The 21,492-nt window shown below is 36.5% G+C and overlaps 5 protein-coding genes across 6 annotated transcripts; 1 reads left to right on the top strand and 4 right to left on the bottom strand.

Moving 5' to 3' along the window:
• Positions 1–2,179: 2,179 nt before the first annotated feature.
• Positions 2,180–4,925, bottom strand: LOC140792807 (bidirectional sugar transporter SWEET1a-like). The gene is made up of 6 exons (XM_073144013.1): positions 4,682–4,925; positions 4,538–4,574; positions 4,287–4,382; positions 3,053–3,332; positions 2,806–2,925; positions 2,180–2,562 (listed from the first exon to the last, which is right to left on the bottom strand). The coding sequence occupies exons 1-6, from the start codon at positions 4,713–4,715 to the stop codon at positions 2,329–2,331; spliced, it is 801 nt and encodes a 266-aa protein (XP_073000114.1). The 5' UTR covers positions 4,716–4,925; the 3' UTR covers positions 2,180–2,328.
• Positions 4,926–7,961: 3,036 nt separating this feature from the next.
• LOC140792538 (uncharacterized) lies at positions 7,962–13,070 on the bottom strand. The gene is made up of 7 exons (XM_073143607.1): positions 12,916–13,070; positions 12,010–12,154; positions 11,675–11,859; positions 11,064–11,341; positions 9,483–9,833; positions 8,859–9,394; positions 7,962–8,785 (listed from the first exon to the last, which is right to left on the bottom strand). The coding sequence occupies exons 3-7, from the start codon at positions 11,853–11,855 to the stop codon at positions 8,773–8,775; spliced, it is 1,359 nt and encodes a 452-aa protein (XP_072999708.1). The 5' UTR covers positions 11,856–11,859; positions 12,010–12,154; positions 12,916–13,070; the 3' UTR covers positions 7,962–8,772.
• A 697-nt stretch (positions 13,071–13,767) lies between these two features.
• Positions 13,768–15,051, bottom strand: LOC140791651 (chitinase 2-like). Of its 2 annotated transcripts, none has more exons than XM_073142258.1 (2): positions 14,936–15,051; positions 13,768–14,748 (listed from the first exon to the last, which is right to left on the bottom strand). In XM_073142258.1, exon 2 carries the CDS (start codon positions 14,735–14,737, stop codon positions 13,916–13,918), a length of 822 nt encoding a protein of 273 aa, XP_072998359.1. In that variant the 5' UTR covers positions 14,738–14,748; positions 14,936–15,051; the 3' UTR covers positions 13,768–13,915. The 2 variants fall into 2 exon arrangements, with proteins under 2 accessions (XP_072998359.1, XP_072998358.1); XM_073142257.1 differs by having other exon boundaries at positions 14,840–14,962.
• Positions 15,052–15,408: 357 nt separating this feature from the next.
• On the bottom strand, positions 15,409–18,533 carry LOC140791650 (pentatricopeptide repeat-containing protein At3g29230-like). The gene is made up of 2 exons (XM_073142256.1): positions 15,833–18,533; positions 15,409–15,609 (listed from the first exon to the last, which is right to left on the bottom strand). The coding sequence occupies exon 1, from the start codon at positions 18,516–18,518 to the stop codon at positions 16,557–16,559; it is 1,962 nt and encodes a 653-aa protein (XP_072998357.1). The 5' UTR covers positions 18,519–18,533; the 3' UTR covers positions 15,409–15,609; positions 15,833–16,556.
• Positions 18,534–19,060: 527 nt separating this feature from the next.
• Positions 19,061–21,022, top strand: LOC140791801 (pentatricopeptide repeat-containing protein At3g21470). The gene has a single exon (XM_073142460.1). The coding sequence runs from the start codon at positions 19,073–19,075 to the stop codon at positions 20,765–20,767; it is 1,695 nt and encodes a 564-aa protein (XP_072998561.1). The 5' UTR covers positions 19,061–19,072; the 3' UTR covers positions 20,768–21,022.
• Positions 21,023–21,492: the final 470 nt, after the last annotated feature.

Raw genomic sequence — 21,492 nt, 5'->3', positions numbered from 1 at the left:
TATGAGGATGATTGATTTAGTTATCTAATATATATATCTAAAAGAATTAATCTTTTGTCCGCTTATGATTAAGCTAGACTAGGAGTGAAAATGGATCGGATACGTACTACATAGTACTCAAATCATATCCGAATTTATATTTTCAATTCGGATACGAATATTAAACGGATAGTAAAATCTGAAATCATATCCTAACTAAACGAATACGAATAATTTCTAAATACTGATTTAACCTTAAATTGATATGTATCGAATTATAAACGGATTATAACTTGTATTTTAGACACAATTAACACAAAAGTGATTGCAAATAGAATATTTTCAAAAGTGCTGATAAAATGATATTTTGATTAGATAATCTAAAACATACTTATACCTCTCTAATTACTTACGATTATTTTCAGGAAATCATTGTCAACCATGCCGAATTACTTACGATTTTTAGAGACACCCACAAAAGAATGGTTGTTTGTATGGAACTCCTCCAGGTTCTATTCTACTTTAGAAATACACATACCACATTAGAAAAATAAACCAAACAATGAAACAAAACAAGAAATTAATCTCAAGTCAGAAGTAAAATCTAACAAAAATAGAGCTAACTACCCTTGATCAAAATAATGATCCCATCGTTAATGAAGCTGAAACAAGTCCATACCATGGCTTGGCTAAGACCCAATACATCCCACTTCTCAGGAGCAACAGATGCCATCATCTTCTCCTCTTCCTCATTGTGCTCTTCCTCCCCCTCACTTGGTGACGGTGAGCTCGAGGAGGAGGATCGAAGGAGGCGGAGCTTGGTGATGGCGAGCTCGATGAGGGAGGACCAGAGGAGGCGCAGCTTGGTGAAGGCGAGCTCGAGGAGGGAGGACCAGAGGAGGTGAAGCTTGGTGACAGCGAGCTCAAGGAGGGAGGAGTAGAGGAGGTGAAGCTTGGTGGCAACGAGCTCGAGGAGAGAGGACCGTAGCAGGCGGAGCTTAATGATGCCACAACAAAGTGGTGATGGCGGCGGAGAGTTTGAAGAGGTGGTGGCGACAAAAACGGTGATCGATGATGGCAAGGAGAGATTTTAGAGAGTTAGGGGTGGAGGCAACTACCAATTGGGAGAGATGGAGAGAGCAGGGTTAGGGTGGTTTAGAGGGTTGGGTATTTATACAAAGCGGTTAAATGAATATCAGTTATCCAAATTCAAATTAGATAACATTAACTATATTCGTATCTGTATTCAAATCTGAATTTTTCTTAAACATACTATCTGTATTTCAATCCGGATCTGAATCGGATAGAAATTTTTTATTTGTATTCGATCAGATCTAGCTCGAGTAGCAAGTCGGGTCGAAATTAATCTGACCCATTTTCACCCTTAGCTATGACTCATAATTTATGAGTCATATTAAAAATAAATGCTTCAACTGGCACATGAGTTTAAGACACTCAGTCCTACTAAATATCAATGCTACTAGGATTCGAATTTGAAAACTCTTACATAATATGAGCCCATTTAACTAATTAACCATTATTATTAACTATATTTATATAGCATAACTATGTAGAAGGAGAATGTTCCACACCAAAGAAATTGTGTTGTTGTTTTACTTGGAATAGTGACTAAGATTGAATATAAATGCACTATGCCATTTTATTTTAATTTTTATGATCAATTATATATATATATATATAATTTTGTTTCTTGCTACTTTTAAGTCTTCATCAACTTTGGGGCTAAAACTATGGCATATTATTTTTATAGGAATATTCTCGGGAGGTTCTTTATTATACTCAACCTTGATATACCATTGGAGCTAAATTAATTATCTAAATGCTAAGCTTCAAGGACAGTCTTGTCATTATTGAACATGCTAAATCTCACACTTGAAATTAACGAAGAGAATTATATAGCAATCACTTAGGTTAAAACCAATTTAGTTAGTACCTGATGTAATTTCTTGGCTATTCTACATGTTTGCCACTTAGGTCTAAATAATTCTATCAAGATGTCTCCTATTGGGTGGAAGGAAAAGAGAAAAAAAAGGTCATATGATATTGTTGACTTTTTCTATCCCACTTGGGCCCTTTTCATTTGTCTTGTTGGATAAAAATAACATAAGAGGATAAAGAAAAGAAGTTTTACAGCCAAAAAGGGCATCAAAAAGAGTCCTAAATCAAAATATAACCAATAGAGACAAACTTCATGTGTAAGCATAGATAGTTGCTTTAAAACAACACAAGAAATACAACCAAAACAAAAAAGAGAGGAAGAAGACAACAATAGAGAGAGAGAAAGATGAAGTAAGCAACAATGGAAACAGCCTTCATAAATTAATTTGGCTACACTTGGTTGTCTTTTTGGTGGTGGACTTGGTTGTTTATCTTCTCCATACTCTTAGTATTGTTGTTGTTGTTGTTGTTGTTGTTGTTGTTGTTAACTTTGCTGGATTTGGCATCACTCATCATCTCCATGGAGTTCTCTCCTTTGGTGGCTTCACCTCCTTTGTTCTTCCTATAAATGGCATACAGGATTAACTGCATGGCACCCAGCAAACTCCCACATCCATTAGGCACCTGCAAATAGTAATGCTTGATCATATATATACAAGTAATTGTCTATGTATACAAGATCTTTTATGTACTTCCTCAATATTTCTAGTAAGGGAAGAAAAAAATTATTTCATCACCCTATAGTTTGGCTTAAAGTGTCATTAACTTTCTTCTATATTACTTAACCTTCTGGCTAGCTCTTAAGAACTCCCAAAAAAAATAAAAAATTGTAGGTAAAAGCAAAATATTGAAGAAAATTTTCGATACCGCAACGAAAGGATCGCGACCGAGTAATCCATAGATGAACCAAGAAGTCCCACATAAGAACACAAACAATGAGAGGAAGAAGGGCATGAACTCTACGCTTTTGGTTTTGATCACCAATCTCTGCATATAAATCAGTAGTAATTAGTGTTTAGATATCTTACAAATGAAGATTAGTTAAAAATTGCAAAAGAGAAAAGGAATATAAGTGAAGCCAATAAAAAAAAACACAAGGTATAAGAGAGAGTACCATGATGGAGAGAGGAGAAGCATACATGCAGATGGAGAAGATAGCAGCAGCAAAGCCACAGAAGATCTTGCGAGACTGGCCATGGAGGGCGAGCAGGGAGACGAGGGCGACCGTCGCAAAGACGGCGGAGACAAGGCCGAGAAGGCCTGCCATTCTTGCCCTCAGCTTATTACGTGCAAATATAAGAAATATCAATACATACACTGCCTCGATCGCCGCACCGGCGCCGTTGATCGTCGACACTAGCAGGTTATTTGGTGAGATGAATGGCAATCCATACCTTCACAAGAGATGGGAGGCAGAATCATATGCTAAAGTTACAGCTTAATTATCAAAAAGTATTCAGTTTATGCTACTTGAATTTAGAAGCCATTACTGGTAATGTCCAACCTCATTAAAATCTATCCCAAAAAAAAAAAAACTTTAATCAATGATAAATAACTGAAAAATTGATGCCTATGCACTTAGCTCATCAATGCATGAATGCATAGTTAGTGGGCTTTGATTGTATAGGTCCATGGGATTTGAATAATTAATTATGTGAAAGCACTAATAATACCAAATGGCTCAATTATTGAGTTCCATGTAGCCACTAGAATTCTTAGCCTTTGAATGATTGGGATAACTTTATGATTGCCTAGCTCTCCTATTAATTAACAAATTGTAAAAATATTCTTTTTTTTCTTTTTAAATCCTAACAAGAAACAAACCAAAAGGCCCAAATAATTAAAAAAAATTATCAAAAATTAAATCCTAACATCTATTAAAAATCAAACTCATAACTTCTGTCATAAGACTAATAGGATGCGACAGTAATGTTAACATATCAAACAATATTGAGATGAGTGCAATTGATTAATTTTCATCACTATCATAATTATCAAAATTTTCTATAATAGAGCTAACTAGAAAGTTTTGTGAATGTAGCCATTTTTTGAACCCCTCTTCCAAGCTAGCATAAGCCATCTAAAGCTATATAGGATAATAACAATGCAACTTAGATAAGGGGGAAAAGAAGGCATCAAGAAGCAGTATATTTAAAGGATATAAACAAACTAATTAATACATCAAAGAGTAGCATAACTGCATCTGTATCCATTTCTTTTCTTCCAAGTGTAAATACAAATAATAAAAGGGACATAGAAATCTTTATTTAGATATATTCTTCAACCCATATTGGTAACAAGATATTAAAAAATATGGATATTAGAAGAGGAGGGAGGGAGTTCATTACCAAGCTGAGAGGAGGCAATTGAGCAAGGTCATATTATATGGAACCCCTGAGAAATCCTCTGTTGATTTGTGTGTTATGATCCTCCGAAATGTGAGACTGTAAAATTAAAAAAAAAATATGTGCATGTTATAAAGCTACCTAAATTTCATAATTACCTCTTTAAAAATGCAAATAGAGATGCAAAGTATTACTAGAAAATTGCCATCTTTTTGCTCATGAATAATTAAGTAAGAAAGTTGAGAGATACTTACATGGGAGACAAGAAAAGAAACAGAGCAGTTGCATTTCCTGCAACAAGTTAGATAATAATACTTCTCAACACCCATCTCTCAGATCATATGCTTAAAAATATAACACAGAAACATAAAAAAGAGCTAAAATGACACCAAACCCACCGAAAATTCCAAACAAGAAATGTAGGACGTCCATCACTCCCTTCTCCTCTGCCTTTTGCCCTTGTGAGAGCGAACTAAGAGAAGAAGAGGTGTTGATATCTATCTTAATGTGTATAATTCTCTTTCTCTCTCTTTCTATCTATCTATATATATATGTACAGAGAGAGAGAGAGAGAGAGAGAAAGAGAGGAAATTAACTTTAGAAGTGGTATTTAATTCGTTCTTATCTTGTTATGCCCAAGGTAAATATATGAGGGAGAAGTGATGAGTTCCTCACAGTTTTCTGTTTGAAGCTTTCCTTGTCCATTTTCGCGTCATCTTAATTGCTAAATGCACTCGTATCCGCATGATACGTGGAACGGCATAAAGCCCGTTCACATATAGAATATGAAATCTTTATTTTGATATAAGTATTTTTTTTCTTAATATTGATGCAGTAAGTAAATAATGGTTTAAAGATCTATTAGTATAGTAATACGTAATTCTCTTCTTCTTTACCTTTAAAATAACTTTATTACTTTGTGATCTTATTTTATCAAAAGAAGAAGAAGAAAAAAAAACCTTTGGGATATTTTGTTTGAAAAATCCTCTATTTACAGAGAGATACAAATTCGAATTCACGGGAAAGTCGAAATGGAATGGACAGCCAACCATAGATAGGAGTGTCAAGTCAGATAGTACAACGATTTCATGTGACTTTGTCTATATTTTATATTTTGGGGAGTAACTTTTATCCGAGTAAAAGATAAAGTTACAGCAGCTCATGAACTTGGCTATATTTTGAAGTAATTTCTTCTTTTTTTCTATTTTTTTTGGAAAGGGAAAGATAGTAGGCGAAAAATATCTCATTAATTTTCGGATATTAGACTTCGTTGTCCGACAGATTAATTGTGCGAAATGCGGCAACTATCACTCGGCTCTCTATGCTGATACCGTGGCAATTTGTTTAGATAGAATCAGATTCTCATCTGCTGATCAATATTCGTTCTAGTAAAGCCTCGTGGGCGCTTCACTCTATCACCGGTGATATTTTTACTTTATTATATATTATATATACTTATAAAATTATGCATATTTTTTAGAGAAGCTAATCAAACTGTAGATTAGCTTGACAACCGAGATAGAAATCTAGGACATGGGAATATACATGGGATGAGAGTTTTTTTTTTCTATAAGCTGGTATAGCTTTTGGTCTCCAATATATGGCTAACTTTTATTTTCCTTTTAAAGAAAAGAACTTTCAGATATTACAGCGTGCACTCTAATATAAGGAATCATATCAATATCAATAACACTGAAGAAGAGAGAATTGGAGTTTAAACAATAGAATGGTTAGAAAGGAGTGAAGAAGACGAAGACTAATCAGCTCTTGGCCTAGCTCTATTAGTTGCATTATGTATTGTCTAAGATCACCTAACTAATCTTTAAGCTATTAATTGAAAACCTCAAAAAACTTTAATAAGTTTCCTTACTTTTTATTTTTTTAATTTTTTAATTTTTATTTTGATGTGAAATTATTCTTTAATATTTTGAGGAGCCAGTAATTTGTATTAGCTAACGAACAGTTCAACTATCATATCATAAGTTAAAAATTATTAATTAAAATACTATAAGTATTATTTCATCATAGTCATTTCAACTATATAAATCATTTTTTAAACATAAATTTAGTTAATCATCTTTTAGTGAAAGTGATTTATTATCCTAAAGCCTATACCACTCTTTCCAAGTGCACGATTTGCCTAAAAAATTTACACCCGATGTTGCTGCTTATGTGGCAAAAAATTATATATTAATAGTTTTGAGAGGAATCACAGACTGCTTATAAAAAAAATTAAAAATTAAAAAAAAAAACTCTCAAAATATATTCATGACGACACAAGTAGTGGGCTTCTGTTGCTTTGGCCAAAGAATAATAGATTGAAAGTTGCATTTTATCCATTAATTCTATCCACAAACATCACGTAGCTAGCGTTTGGACTTTGGGATATAATTATGGCTCGATGGAGGTAATTAATTTAATGACACGAACCCATGATCGTCGTACGTGTCTTCAATTGTATCTCAGAAACAAATTAAAGAACTTATTAACATAACATGCCTGGTTAACTTTAATGTAGCATGCCAGATCACCAACCGAGCTCTCCTTGTCACATTCGTTAATCCAATGTGATGCTCAGGCCTCATAATTAATGCCACGTTGCGTATCTTAAGTTGAGACCATATCTACTATATATCTCGCTGTCGATCGTACCTTATGGAACACGCTATGAACAGTGGACCATCAACTGCGATGGATCGACAGTGGGCATTAAAGATACGTACCAAACCTCTTGAGGTCGAGATCTGATGTTGTCGATCCTCACCGAACTACAAGCTTCAATTGATCATTCTGGTAAAATATATGGTTAATTACTATACAATCTAGACTTTAACTATCTTTATTTTATCTTTTTGTGATATTTTAATCACTCGACTAACTAATATCTCTTACTCTCTCTGCGTGTTAATTCTTTTCATGTTCAAATACTTAAGCTCATACAACGAACAATTTTGTTCATCTCTTAAGAATATTGTCAAATTATGTTTTAGTTTATCGAATGCGCTTCGAATTTATGTTTCATATGTTCATGTGAATGCATGTATTAATGGTGAAGATATATAATAATACTGATATTATAGATGAGATAATTCTGATGAAGTGATCGGATTGCGGCGAGACGGTTGTGATCGGGAAAATAAAAGCGACATTAAATCAAAACAATGCATCGATTTCCCTCGTAATTATGTCACATAAATATTTTTCAGAACACTATATAAATTCGCCGTGCTACAAAGGTATCAGTACATAAGAATTAATTGGTCGGCATGGGACGAGATTGCCATGGAAGAGAGGGTTCTAATTCTGACCCTATGTTTTTCTTTTTCCCCTGGGCCTTATAGTTTCTAGTGTTCTGGTTTGACCTCTGATTTAAGCTAGGAAGGTGCGTGGCCTAATATGGGCACAAACTACACCTAACTAGTCCCAACAACAAAAATGCACGTAGGAGGATTAACACACTGTTGGAAGTTGTCACGATCTAAGGTCTAATATCCTTTTTGTCTGTAATCCTTGAGAAGAGGAAAGTGAGAGAATTAATCACATATAGAGTAGTTTAAGTTGGCTCGGGTTTGTTTATTCACATTCCCATCCACATCTACTATGTGATGCATACTTTGACAAGCAGCATATAGGACTAATTTGCAATCCATGCCAAGCAGCATATCCATCACATTCACATCTATCAAGTGATTATTTCATTATTCCATTGTGTTATTACAACTGAAGGTCCAAATAAAATAAAGAGTACAGAGCTACAATGAAGTATGAGCTCTATATTCCAATAAGTTATTACAAATGACGGTCTAAAAGTTGGCTCACACTAAAGGTAAAGATAAAATTACATTTGCCACCAGACAGCCTTCAGTCTCCTTCCAATCCCCCAATCTTATTGAGGAAGGACAAATCAAAGCTGAGACACCGAGAAACGAAAAGGCCTATGCTGAGGACATGTCAAGATAACCATAATCTGGAACAGAGGATAAAGCGCCGGTATTATCTGGCAAAGTAGCAAACCATATCTTAATCTTATAAAGCAGATATCTGCAGATAACCTCAGCCTCAACCAGAATGAATCATCTTAAATAGGATGTTCCAATGTTCCACTTCCACAATAGATGACCAGGAAGTCTGCAGCAGAAGTGCAGTATGAAGTATATACAGATAATAAGTTTTCTATACCAACTTTTTTTGACCGGACAAAAAGCTGTTTGATAACCCTTTGAAATGCATCCCTTAGCTGACCACAGAAAATGAGGATGTGATGGAGGTAAATTGATGAGCTATAGATGAAGGTTGTAGTATCAGTCCTCTGAACACTATAAGGAGGCCCTGGTATCAATACTCAAGAGCAGGACCCCAGGAGGCAGAGATAATTATGCACACCATGAAGGTAGTGATTGCAGCTTTACATCATGAGATAATATTGAAAAGAATCTGATGATGGAATTCAATTTACTCTTTTCTCTCTGATTTCCCTTCTTATTGGAGTTTATTTGTTTGTCCTGCAGCCATCAGTACTAGAATAAGTGATTCCCATAATTAAATCAGAATAGCAGGAGGGACAGTTAAAGTTACCTCCAGGCTAATTCTTGCTCGATATAGTTACATACATCTGAAATTGAGGTTGATTGTTCATCAGAAATGGTGGGTGTTATTAAAAGAGAATTGTTTGTGACTGAAGCAGTAGTGAGAATGCTATCAACATTTAAGTTTTGATTCTCCATCTGAAAGTGGGAAGAGTGCTCAAGTGGATTCTGTGCAAATAAATCATTCGGCATTGCCAATTCATAGGGATAAGTATCTCCAAAAATATCATTCAGCTCGAGATAATCTTTGCTTCTGAGTTCTGATAGCAAAGGATGCATAGCATATTCACTGTCCATGTCAACGGGGTGATAGAAGTTGTCAATGGATTTTGCTCCGGCCTGAGCAGGGAGATTCTCCAATTCATCATATATCCCCTCAGTGTCGACACCAAATATCTCATTATAATTTTTGTGCAGACTACCTCCTGCCTGAGCAGTAAGATCCTCCAATTCAGCATATATCCCCACAGGTTCAACACCAAACATCTCATTATCATTTTTGTGCAGACTGGCAGAATCAGGCATCTGCAGAAACATGCATTAAAAGAGTTATACAATTCATAAATTAAAGATGCATTTGCAACAAACATTGAAGAGGGCCATATGCATCAACCTTGCCATCAGTATTCACTGAACGAATTGGAGAATCATTTAAAAGCGCAAGCAATTGATCTATGAATATCCCGTCAGCCTCAAGAAGATCAGGAGTATCATCACTAATGGGAAGATCAGGAGTAAAGGACATCAGACCAGAACCAGAAACAACAGACTGTTGACAAATGGGTTCCAATGGGGTTTCATCTACTAGTTCTGGAGAATGGCAAGACATAGAAGGCAAAGAAAAGGAAGGTTCAGCAGTAGTGTCATCTTCCCAATCCTCTTCATTAAAAGGGGCACCATATTGTTCCCCTATTTTAGGACCAGATCCACTTTTCCTAAAAATTTTGCAGAGTACATATGCATCCTGCAGCAAGAGAAAACACAAATTAACCTACTCGTTGACAAAAATAACCAAGAAAAAAAGAAAATAAACTCTTCAAGAGGCACCAAAAGCTGCTATAAACAATTACATTGCATGAGCCAAAAAGCTACAAAAACATCATAACACATTGAATGTTATATATTCCATTAAAGGGAAAAAATTCAGTAAGGTCTTCCTTGTTAGGCTTCATTAAGAACTTACAGTTGCAATCATACTCAAGAAACGAGAGGATCTGTAGGTTATGTGAATTGCATTTATAATTAGCGAATGTCGGAGAAAAGGAACTTGATATCTAAAAAATGTTCGGACCTGAATACTTTTTAGTGAAACCTATACAACTACATATGTATATCAAATTTTCAGAATGAGCAGTGCGAGATTATTATGCTTTCTTAGTCATAGTTTGTTTTTGTAGAAGTAAGAACCAAATCATTGCCACAAACAAGCATCTCCTAACATGCTAGATTATGATGTCGTGATGTGTGAATCACTAGTTGAGTTGTTGGAGCTTCAAAAGACCAATAGCAGTCTGTGCAGATGTATGCCAGCTAGCATGTACAAGCAATAGCACAAAAGATGGTTTCTTAAACAAAAGAGTAAAGAATTGGTAGCTCAAGAAAGACCAAGTGATCTTACAATAAAAAGTTACCGTAACATATGATATTCAAGTATCAATGGGTAACTCTAGTTGTCCTCCTGCTAGACAACAATCATCCCTGTTATAAGAAGGCAATTGTGTGGAAAATAACTTGTGCATTCCACAAAACTCTGAAATTTAGCTGTAATTCAGTCGATAGCATAAATAACTACACTACAGATAGAAAGACATTAGCAGATTAAAGATTTTGAACATATATGAGTAGTTATCCTGAACAGCACTGTTTAGAGACCATAAAGAAGATATATCTCCAAATGTATAAAATAATAACGATAATAAGTGTTATTTTTAGAGTTTAAGAGTACCTGGTAATTAACCCTTTGGTGAGGAAAACATAGTAATTCATAATAAAAAGAGTAGGAGATCCAAATAGGAAACAAATAGATTAATATGACTATCGCAGTTACATCCATGGATAAAATTAATCATGACAGTTTCTACACTTAGGCAACAATCATCATGTAAGTTATTAGGCAGAGAGGAACTTCTGATATCCTTTAACCACCGTAGCTAGAGGTGAAACAGCTGTTCTCTGCAAGAGAAAGAATGCTTACCTGAGAGAAACCCACATTTGCCAACTCCTTGTCCTCTGATCTGTACTCGTACATGACCCAATCAGTTCTATCACCTTTTGGAGCCTTGCCTACATGAAATATCAGAGTCTTCTTCATCCCAATGATACGAGAATGATGGTCTATTGGTCTGTCCTTTCCAGTGGTTTTCCAGTAACCAAGGTCAGTGGCACGGTTTGTCCTTGAGCCACTAGCATATTTCATACATCTAGGACAAAAGAAGTACCACTCACGATCTCGACTTTGTAAAGAAGATTTATCTGCACAAATTGAAAAGTTACCATGATAAGAAACAAATAATAGTTAAGACATAAGAAAAGTGCAGTATGGAAAGAACATAAAATGCATTACAGGATCCATGGAGAAGGGATTCGGCAATGATTAAATAATACATCAAGTCCAACTGTACAAGAAGCTTGACTTATGTTTATTTGCGAACAACAACTTAAAAAAAGGGCAGAGCAAATATATGAATTTCGTAACAGGGAAATTGCTACTTCGGTTGAATGACTTCCAGTATAAGGATCAGAGATAAAAAAAAAAGAATAATTCTCTCAATTATAATGAGAAGAATATAAATATTAACAATTTACCTGGAAGATCCCATGGAGCGAATTTGTACAGCTCAATCTCTGTAATGGCATCAACATGTAGTGGCTTTCCCATCAACTTTCTCTTTAAGTAGTACAAAACGAGCTCAACATCAGTTGGATGAAACCGAAAGCCAGGTTGAAGGGAAGTCTTAGCCATCATTGAAAGAGCTGTCTTGTCCATAATACTAAATTGATATCCAAATATGATTAGACCAGCCACAAAGAAAATGTTCGAAGTTATGATTGGAACTATTGCTAATAATTATAAGTTTATAACAACTTCGACTATTATAAATTAAAAAAAGAAAAGATATACTAAAACAATAATAACAAACCCTTTGTTTAATATCAAGTCCAGTGCCGAAACAAGATACGACGAGAAGACCACAACCGACTACGGCATATGAACCAAAAGGCACACCAAATAAACCAACGATAATCCTTTCTGAGATCAAAAGACATTGAGGTGCAAGCACAATCCTGTACGCAACAATTATTAAAATTACAAAAGGTCCAAAACCCGTAATCTCTTTCTCTCTCCTAAAGCCACAAACATTTAGGAAAGACAAAGACTAAGCAATGATTAGAACCAGAAAGACACCACCTGGGGCAAGTCTGTCAGTGGATCATTAGATAGGACATTAACTAAGGATGCAGTAAATAGTTTTTCACATAGGAAGAGCAGATAATATAGAAAAGACAGAGAATAGCCAAGTATTATAGTACTATTTTGCATAGAATCAGTATTGATCAAAATATAACTACTATAGTTAAAGCTGGAATATTAAACTGCTAGGAAAAATGGCAGAAACAAAGAACTAGTCAAAATTAAGTCCACAGCTCCCAGAAACAAAGATGAAAGCGCACTCTAATTCAACAGAATTCCTATTACACCTTAGCTCTAGTTCAGTAAGATTACATCAAGAATTAGTCCCCGCAAAATGGAGACTTTAGCAATACAACTAAAGAACCAATAACAATAATCAATAATAGACTACACCTACACAAGAGGATACCAAAAGCAACTACGGTATCCAATATCAGGACTTAGAAATGAATGCATAAACATCCAAAGATAAATATCCCATGCAATCAAATCTAATGAGAAAGCTAGCAAAACCCTAGATCACAGCAGAGCAATCGATGCTTTGGCCGAACAGATACGGGAAGATTGCATAGGAATCGCAAGGGGATAGAAGAAACCCTAGACAAGATGACGAATTAGGGATTCGAGAGCTTACGCGGAGGAGGCGAGAAGAATTGGGAATTCTTATGACGCGCCGCCCCAGTCGATCAAATGAGGAGGAGAAAGTTTGGGGATTCGAGGGGTTTATATAGGAGGGGAGTGGCGAGTTGGAGAGGCACATCACCAGACCGCGTGCTTATTTTTCCCGCTTCTATGAGAAGCTTCGCTTGCACTCTTTGCATTCTGATTGGCTCCGGAAATTTTTATATTTGGAGTGAGCCAAGTTTACGATTAAAAGCTGACTAACTATCAAATCCTCAAATAAAAATGGATCTTGCGGTTGGTTTTTGACGGAAATATTTAAAGAATATTTCTAACAAATACGTGACAAGATGAACAAATACATAAATGAATTAAATATTGTTCTTTATCGGTGATTTTTTAGAACTATTTTAAGCAATTTATGTGAGCAAAACAGTCTTTTACTAATCTAGGTTTAATTTTAATCGTGATTTAATTGAAGGGATCACGTTCTTAAAACAGTTTAATAATTTATGGTATTTTAAAGAATGTAGCAGTTATAATGATTTTTTTATATATTTACAGTGGGAATTATGTAAAAATTGTAATAAAAATGTAATTTAATACTGGCCATTAATTGTTTTGTCAAAATATTATAAGAAATTTCATTTGAAATGGATAAACTATCAACTTTTATTTTCATCTTAATTTAACTCAAGTGTAGATTAATATTTTTTTTTAGCAGATATAGAGCTCAACTTCTAACGGAGACGAGATGGTTTAATTTGTAGTATAGTCAAAATGCAGGGTGTTATCTATAATATAGTCAACCCGATTCCCATATCTACCTCTGACAGTTACCAAGAAAAATCCTTAAGACAAATAATTTCTCTAAAACGCCAAGTTGACTCTTTTTTTTCTAAAAAGAAAAGAAAAAAAAAGCCTACCCGGCCCAGTTTCATCATGATAATAAACATACACACAGTTCTATCCACCGATAGAACCCACAACACAGAACTATTGCTTAGAATTGATTAATTTGTTAATTGTTGGACTGTAGAATTAAGCAGGAAGCCTTGAGCTCGCCTCTCATAGTAAAAACCATCAGACAAAGAAGCATCAGCTGAGAAGATCATAGCCCCATTGACCTCAAAACCATTATTTTCCAACATCTTCAATGCTGCGAAGAAAGCTTCTCCCTGTATTCCCCTTCCATTCACTTCATAACTGGGTAGCAACTTTGTTGCATTAAACTGTTCTGCTCTCAGCCTGAAATCCTGCAAGTATCTTCTCGGCACCCTCAATTTGTCTGTATAGAACTGGTGATTGATGTAGTCGATCACACTGTTATATCGTTGGTATAGATCAATGTAGTGATCAACAGTCTTGTAGTACGGTGCAACAGTGGCTAAGCTGATCACACTGTGGTTCTTAAGATTGGTGATCAATTCACCAATGCAGAAGGCAAAGGAAGAATCGTTCTTTGGGAAATTCTCATAGTCAATGTCGATGCCGTCAAGATGGTATCGGAGAATGAGCGATCGAAGAGAGGTGAATGCATTGGTGATCCACAAATGAGGCTTGATTGGTTTGTACCATGACAGGACTTTGTCACCAAGGCTCCACCCTGAGAGGCTCACGAGGACTTTCACATTTGGATGGCTGCTCTTGATGGCTTTGACACTATTTGCTGTCAGAGTTGAAGACCAATAAGGAGAGAAGATGCCATTTTGGGGTTTCCCGGATGTGTCTGCATCAATAGCGAAGCACAGAATGAAGTTGAAGTTGATTTGTGGGTCGATTGGAACATCAGAGAATGTAATCGGAGCACCGGTAGCTCCTATGTATTCCATCATCACCTTGCCATCTGCAAAATATAGCTTGTGAGGTATTAAGTTTCAAGAATAGAAATCAATATCATAACCAGTAACTGCAACAGATGAGCTAGGGAATCTTACTGCTCAAATGACAGAATAAAAAAGTGAACTCAATTAGAGAAAAGAAAAAGGACTTGATATTGAGCATGGTTAATTGAGAATTTCCCAAGGATTGACCTAAACTTGCAAGTTTGCAATCATGGAGCTTATAAAATTGGGGAGAAATTCTTTTCTTTTGGAACAGTTCACTGGATACAGCATTGCAATCGGAACCCCCTAGGCTCTGATACAGCTGAGATTGCAAAGCTTTCTTTGTAACTTCTTGCTTGGTACTGGCATCTTGAATCTTTTAATTTTTAACTGGACGGCCTGCCTTTGTTTTATAATCCAACAGTCACGGCCTGCAACTTAATTCATTATCTCAGTTACAATAAACAATATGTAATTGTGAGCATATCTGTTCTGAAGTAAAATACAAATCCGCATAGTAGATAGCCTGCATCCAAGAAAATGCAACATATGGCTTTGATCACATTACCTAATAAGTGTTACCATGAATGAGATACAAATACATGAACAAGCTGGCAGCACACATGAACATATGTATTCATTAAATGATACCTAAGGCCAAACATAAGAACAACACCACCTAGCAGCAAATCAGTTTTATCCATTTCAAAATAATCTAATCATGAATTTTCCATCCTGTACATATCTTTCAAGTAACTGAATCTCTTCTCACTCATAAACCAAATTCATGGTGACAATGTATCATAATACTGCTGGAGCGTTGGCTCTATGTAGCCCAGGCCACTGGATTGATCCCGCTCCGCTGTTGATGATCGATCCATCTAGAAAGGGGAAAATAAGGAAATAGAAAAATTATTTTGGGCGGGGGGAGTGTGGGGAAGAGAAAGTGTTAAAACTGTGCTAGGCTGAACCAGTAGATGATCTCACAACTGAGAAGACCAAGATGTCAATAAGAACATCGAATTTATATAGAGACCGTCTATAGACACTTCTCAATGTTTATTTTTGCCTGAAGCAAAAAAATTTCTTCCAGCTTTACTTTACCTGTCTTGTTTGATGGATTACAGAGATGTAAAGCAGTGACATCATGGAGCCAAATTTGAGCACCAGAATATCTGATGGAACAGAACTGCACTGGCAAATCTAACATGTACATTCCTCATATATCTGACACAAATCTGAGTTCTTCAATTCAAAATTATCTGGCTGCTGACAGCAGTATCAAAAGGTGTCTAGTGTCCTTCCTTGAAAGGTTAACACGCCAAAAGAATGAGTAATCCATAAATTGCTTGCTTAAATACATACATGCACTGAGGACAATGATCTGCCGTGCAAGGTAATTGAGGGAGAAGCTGTCTCGAGCTCACTCTAGAAGCCAGTTTATAACATATATCCTGGTGATTCTTACATGCTAGCAGACTGGAAATGGTAAGTAGGTATTAGATCATTTGACCTCTCTGCTGGCTTAAGAACAGCATTATCCAGTATTCCTATCTATCTGGAGCTTCCAAAGTAGCCCTCCCATCTGTCTGTGGTTCCTTGGTCTCCAAATGAACATAAAGCTTCTCAATTTTGAATATATTATTCTTCTATACCTGGTTTCTACAAATGGTAAGTTCTCTCTTTATCATGCTTGCTGAGGCAATCATCAACCAAAAAGCCTTTGCTTAGAAGGATAAGGCGCAGCACATAGCTTATCTGTCTCATCAGTGATGTTAGCCCATCCAAGGCTTCCAGATCTCTTTCCACTTCACATGCCTAGTAAATCTCACCAGAAAAGCCTTGGCTTAGAAGGAGTTCTCAAATGCGCATAGCCTATCTGTCTCATCAGTGATGTTAACCCATCCAAGGTTTCATAGATCTCCTTTCTCTTCACATGCCTGGTATCCTTCACCAGAAACTCATGGACCTCTCTTCCCACTTGAATTGAGCTACAGCCAGGTATCTTCTCAATTCCCTCCTGACGTATCATCGCACGAGCATTCAAAACACCCTCCCATCTTCCCCCCAGTGCACTAGAATTTGAAACCAGCACTTGATACCCAGAGTTCAGTGGCTCTAGATCAATTATCTTTCTACTAACAAAATCTATCAACTCCTCAGCACCATGTGTTATACAAGAACTCAGTAGAGTTGCCCATATAACAACACTCGGTTCCATTGGCATGTTTTCAATAAATTGAATTGCTTCTTCCAACTTGGCAGCTCGGCCAAGGAGATCCACCATGCACCCATAGTGCTCCATCCTTGGCTTAATGCCATATTGGTCTATCATTTGATTAAAGACACGGCGACCTTCTTGAACAAGACCTCCATGAGTACATGCAGTAAGAACCGCAATAAAGATAACATCATCCGGTTCAATTCCTTCTCTACACATTTCCTCATGCAGAGTCAAAGCTTCTGTGCACTCTCCATTGAAGGCAAAACCCGAGATCATCGTTGTCCATGTAATAATACACTTTCTTGTCATTTGTTGAAAGACAGATTGTGCACTCTTTATGTCCCCACACTTTGCAAACATGTCTATAAGAGCATTTCCTAGTGCAACACTAATATGAACCTTGTTCTTCTCTATATAGGAATGGATCCAATTACCATTTTCAATGCTGCCGGAGTGAGCACAGGCTGAGACGACACTAGTGAGTGTAGCCTCATCTGGCATGAATTTTCCATCAATTAGCATCGCCTGAAACATACACAGTGCCTCATCAAATTTGGAGTTCTGGTTGTACCCTGATATCATAGCATTCCAAGAAACTACATTCTTAACGGGCATCTGATCAAAGACCTTTCTGGCAGACTCTAGGTCACCAATCTTACTGTAAGCTGATATCATGGCTGTCCAGGAAACGACATCTTTTTCCTTCATCTGATCAAACATAGATTTTGCAGCTGTAACATCTCCACACATCAAGTATCCAGAAATCATGGCGTTCGAAGAGATAGTGTTCCTTGTAACCATTCGATCAAAAACTGACTGTGCCAATGCCATGTCTCCAGCCTTCGAAAGACCTGCAATAACTGTGTTCCAGGAGACAACATTTCTCTCCGGCATTGATTCGAATAAAATCATAGCCTGTGCCATGTCTCCACGTGACATATATGCTCTAATTATAGAATTCCATGAAACTATATCTCTTTCAAGCATCTCATCGAACATCTGACGGGCCACCTTCACATCAGCACCACATTGAAAATAGACATTTAAGAGAGCATTCTGAACAAAGACAGTGAACCCAAATCCACATTTTATTATCTGAGCATGGATCTCTTTGCATCCCTCAAGAAACTCCAAGGATTCACAAGCTTTGAGGAGAAAAGTGAAGGTGAAGTTATTTGGCAAGACCCCCAAAGGCCTCATCTCGTTGTAGGTTGAAAATGCTTCATCTTCGCTACCTTTCTCAATCAAACATTTGATCATGGTGTTATAGACAACAGCATTTGGACTCTGAGCATGCTCAAAGATTTTGGTGGCATAGTTCAAAGAATTGAATGCCGAAGAGAGGTCAATGAGCTTGGGTACTAGATAATTGTTTTCTCCGAGACCATTGACAAGAATCTGGAGATGGGTTTGCTTCAATTCCTTCAAAGTTTTGATCTTTCTAAGGATCTGGAGCATTTTCTGCTCCATTTTTACTGGAATTCCCCTTCTCTGTGACTCCTCTCCTCCTTTAAGAATGGCATTTCCGTAGTTTTCCCTATACTTTTGGCCGTGACATCCATCCATTTCACCTCTATTATATCACTTTTTTTTTGTGCATATATACACCTCAATTGATCTTTATCTTAACTTAGGCCCTTTTACCACCTATATAACTCTTTATACATGAGTTTTTAAACAAAATAGACTCATTTTTTAAAAAATTTATTAAAATAGGCTCTTAAATTTATTTATCAAATGGGGTCTAATTTACTGTAGCCATAATAAAAATACTAATCAGTTCAATATTTTTATCGCTAGATAATTTTTTTTTAAACTGCACTAAGTTAAATAAATATATATATAATATTAAATTGATCAGCATTTCAGACCAAAAAAAATGATGAGCTAATCCAGTTCAACTTTTTTGTTAAAGCTACATTAAATTAAACCCTATTTTATAAATATTCCGGTAAAAAGTTTTGGAACTGGATTAGTTTGATCAAAAACTCCTTTATATATGTGATATATCCCACACAGTGAAGTATATCAGTATATGTAAATAAGGATCTTCGCAGGTCTAAACCAATATATATATATATATATCAAATCTTCTACTAAGCCCTCGCATTTGCTCGAAGATGAGAAGATTCTCAATGGATCTTTACAAAAATGCCCTCAATATTTGTCTGAACCAGCAAAATGCCACCAACATAGTGACCTTGAGACAGCTCCATGCTCTATATCTAACCAGTAAAGTCCAAGATCCCTGGCAATGGACACAGCTTATTAGATGTTATCTTTCCCAAGGCTTTCCCAAAGAAGCTCTTCTTGCATACACCCGTCACCTTCCTAATAGAAACCACCAAGCCATTCTACCTTTAATTCTCAAAGCTTGCTCCTCCGTCTCCTTCCTTCCTCTTGGCAAATCCTTGCACGCGGAGTCTACAAAAGTTGGAATCATCCATGAGCTTCTCGTTGGGACTACGTTGGTTTCGATGTACTGCAAACGTGGCAGACTTGATGCTGCTCGCAAGATGTTCGATGAAATGCCGGAGAGGAATGTGGTGACATACAATGCAATGATTGGGGGGTATTCAATGATTGGCGACATGGATTCGGCTTTGCATATGTTTGAACAGATGTCTTTGCGGACTCCCGTCACTTGGGCAACGATGATTAAAGGGTTTGCGGAGAAAGGAGACACAGAGAAGGCGAGGGAGTTTTTCAAGCAGACCCCACATGAGATGAGGACTGTTGTCACATGGACTGTGATTGTCCATGGGTATACAGTAAATGGCGAAATGGATGCCGCAAGGGAATTTTTTGATCGAATGCCGGTTCGCAATTTCTTCGTGTGGTCATCAATGATTACTGGGTATTTTAAAAAGGGCAATGCTGAAGAGGCTCAAGCAATCTTTGATCAAATCCCAGTGCGGAATTTGGTGAATTGGAATGCACTGATAGCTGGGTACTCGCAGATTGGGTGTTGTGAGAAAGCTTTGGAAGCTTTTCGCAGAATGCAGCAGGAAGGGTTTGAACCTGATGAATTCACAATGGCAAGTGTTTTGTCAGCTTGCGCACAGTTGGGTTCACTGGAATATGGTAAACAAATCCACGAATACATAAACAGGAAGAGGATCAAAACTAATCATTTTGTTTTGAATGGGCTGGTTGATATGTACGCAAAGTGTGGGGATTTAGAAAGAGCAAAAAAGATTTTTGATGGAATGAGCAGAAGAAATAGCGAATGTTGGAACTCAATGATCTCAGGCCTTGCCAGCCATGGCCGAACCAAAGAGGCTCTTGACCTTTTTGCTCAGATGGAAAAATCAGAGGAGTGTCCCAATGAGATAACGTTTCTTGCAATACTTGTAGCTTGTACACATGCGGGTTTCATCAAGGAAGGTCTAGAAATCTTCGCTAAGATGGACAAGCATGGATTATTAGCAGGAGTGGAACATTATGGATGTTTAATTGATCTCTTGGGTAGAGCAGGAAGGTTAGTTGAAGCATATGATGTAATCAAGAAGATGCCAGTGAAACCAAATGAAATAATCTGGGGAGCTCTACTTGGAGCCTGCAAAGTGCACTTGGCTACAGAGATGACAGCAAGAGTAATGCATGAGCTAGGTAGCTTGCATATGGGCCTTGGATCTAGTAATGATGCAGAGTATGTGATGCTATCAAACATTTTTGCTGCTTCGGAAAGATGGGAGGAAGCAGAGAGGATGAGGAGGAAGATGGTGGAGAATAGAGTTCAAAAGACTCCTGGTTGCAGCTCAGTTGTGGTAGGAAACATTGAGCACCAATTCTATGCTGGAGCTGTCATATAGTCTTAAAGCACATCAGCCATGAAGAGGCTTGTAATTACGAGTTATTGAAGGTGGAATCGGCGGTTTTCCTCCGAGCTTGAGAATATGAGTCGCTCTCTCCAACAGATGATAAGTTATTCCCTATCGTGCAACTATAACGGTAATCTGTAAAAATAACTTGATGATCATCATGCATGTTTTTCTGTTTGACTGAAAGACATGGACAGTGTTCATTTCTCGCTGAGTAAATATTGAGGAAAAAGATATCCACTAAAATTGTTGAGAGGGCTTCACCCTTGTCCTTCCCTTAAATGGTTTCTTATACAACTCATAAATCGTAAATGAATCTCTTTCTTTCTTGTATATATTATCCTAATAAACTTATTTCTTATTTCTTCATAGTATCTTGTGATTGCTATTTTTGAATAATAAAGGGTTTTCAACAAGAATATTTTAGAATATCTCCATCAGCGATGGTGGTGCCACTATCGACACAAGGCATACCAGTAGCATGCCTCTACATGCCACTGGCACGTATTTATAATATTTTTTAATAAATTAAAAAAAAAATAGATATGTTTTCAAATTTTCAGTATAATAATATTTAGTTTTTGATTTAAATATATATATATATATTAAAACCCACATTATAGTCTTTTGTCTTTAGATTATTTTTGTAAATAACATATTTTATTAAAGATAAAGCAATAGTTAAATATAAATATCATTTAACACATAATATAATT

This window comes from Typha latifolia, chromosome 7 (genome assembly GCF_019914945.1).
Source record: "Typha latifolia isolate L0001 chromosome 7, TyphaL0001v2, whole genome shotgun sequence".
Classification (NCBI taxonomy): domain Eukaryota; kingdom Viridiplantae; phylum Streptophyta; class Magnoliopsida; order Poales; family Typhaceae; genus Typha; species Typha latifolia.
This window is presented reverse-complemented; position numbering and strand designations above follow the sequence as displayed.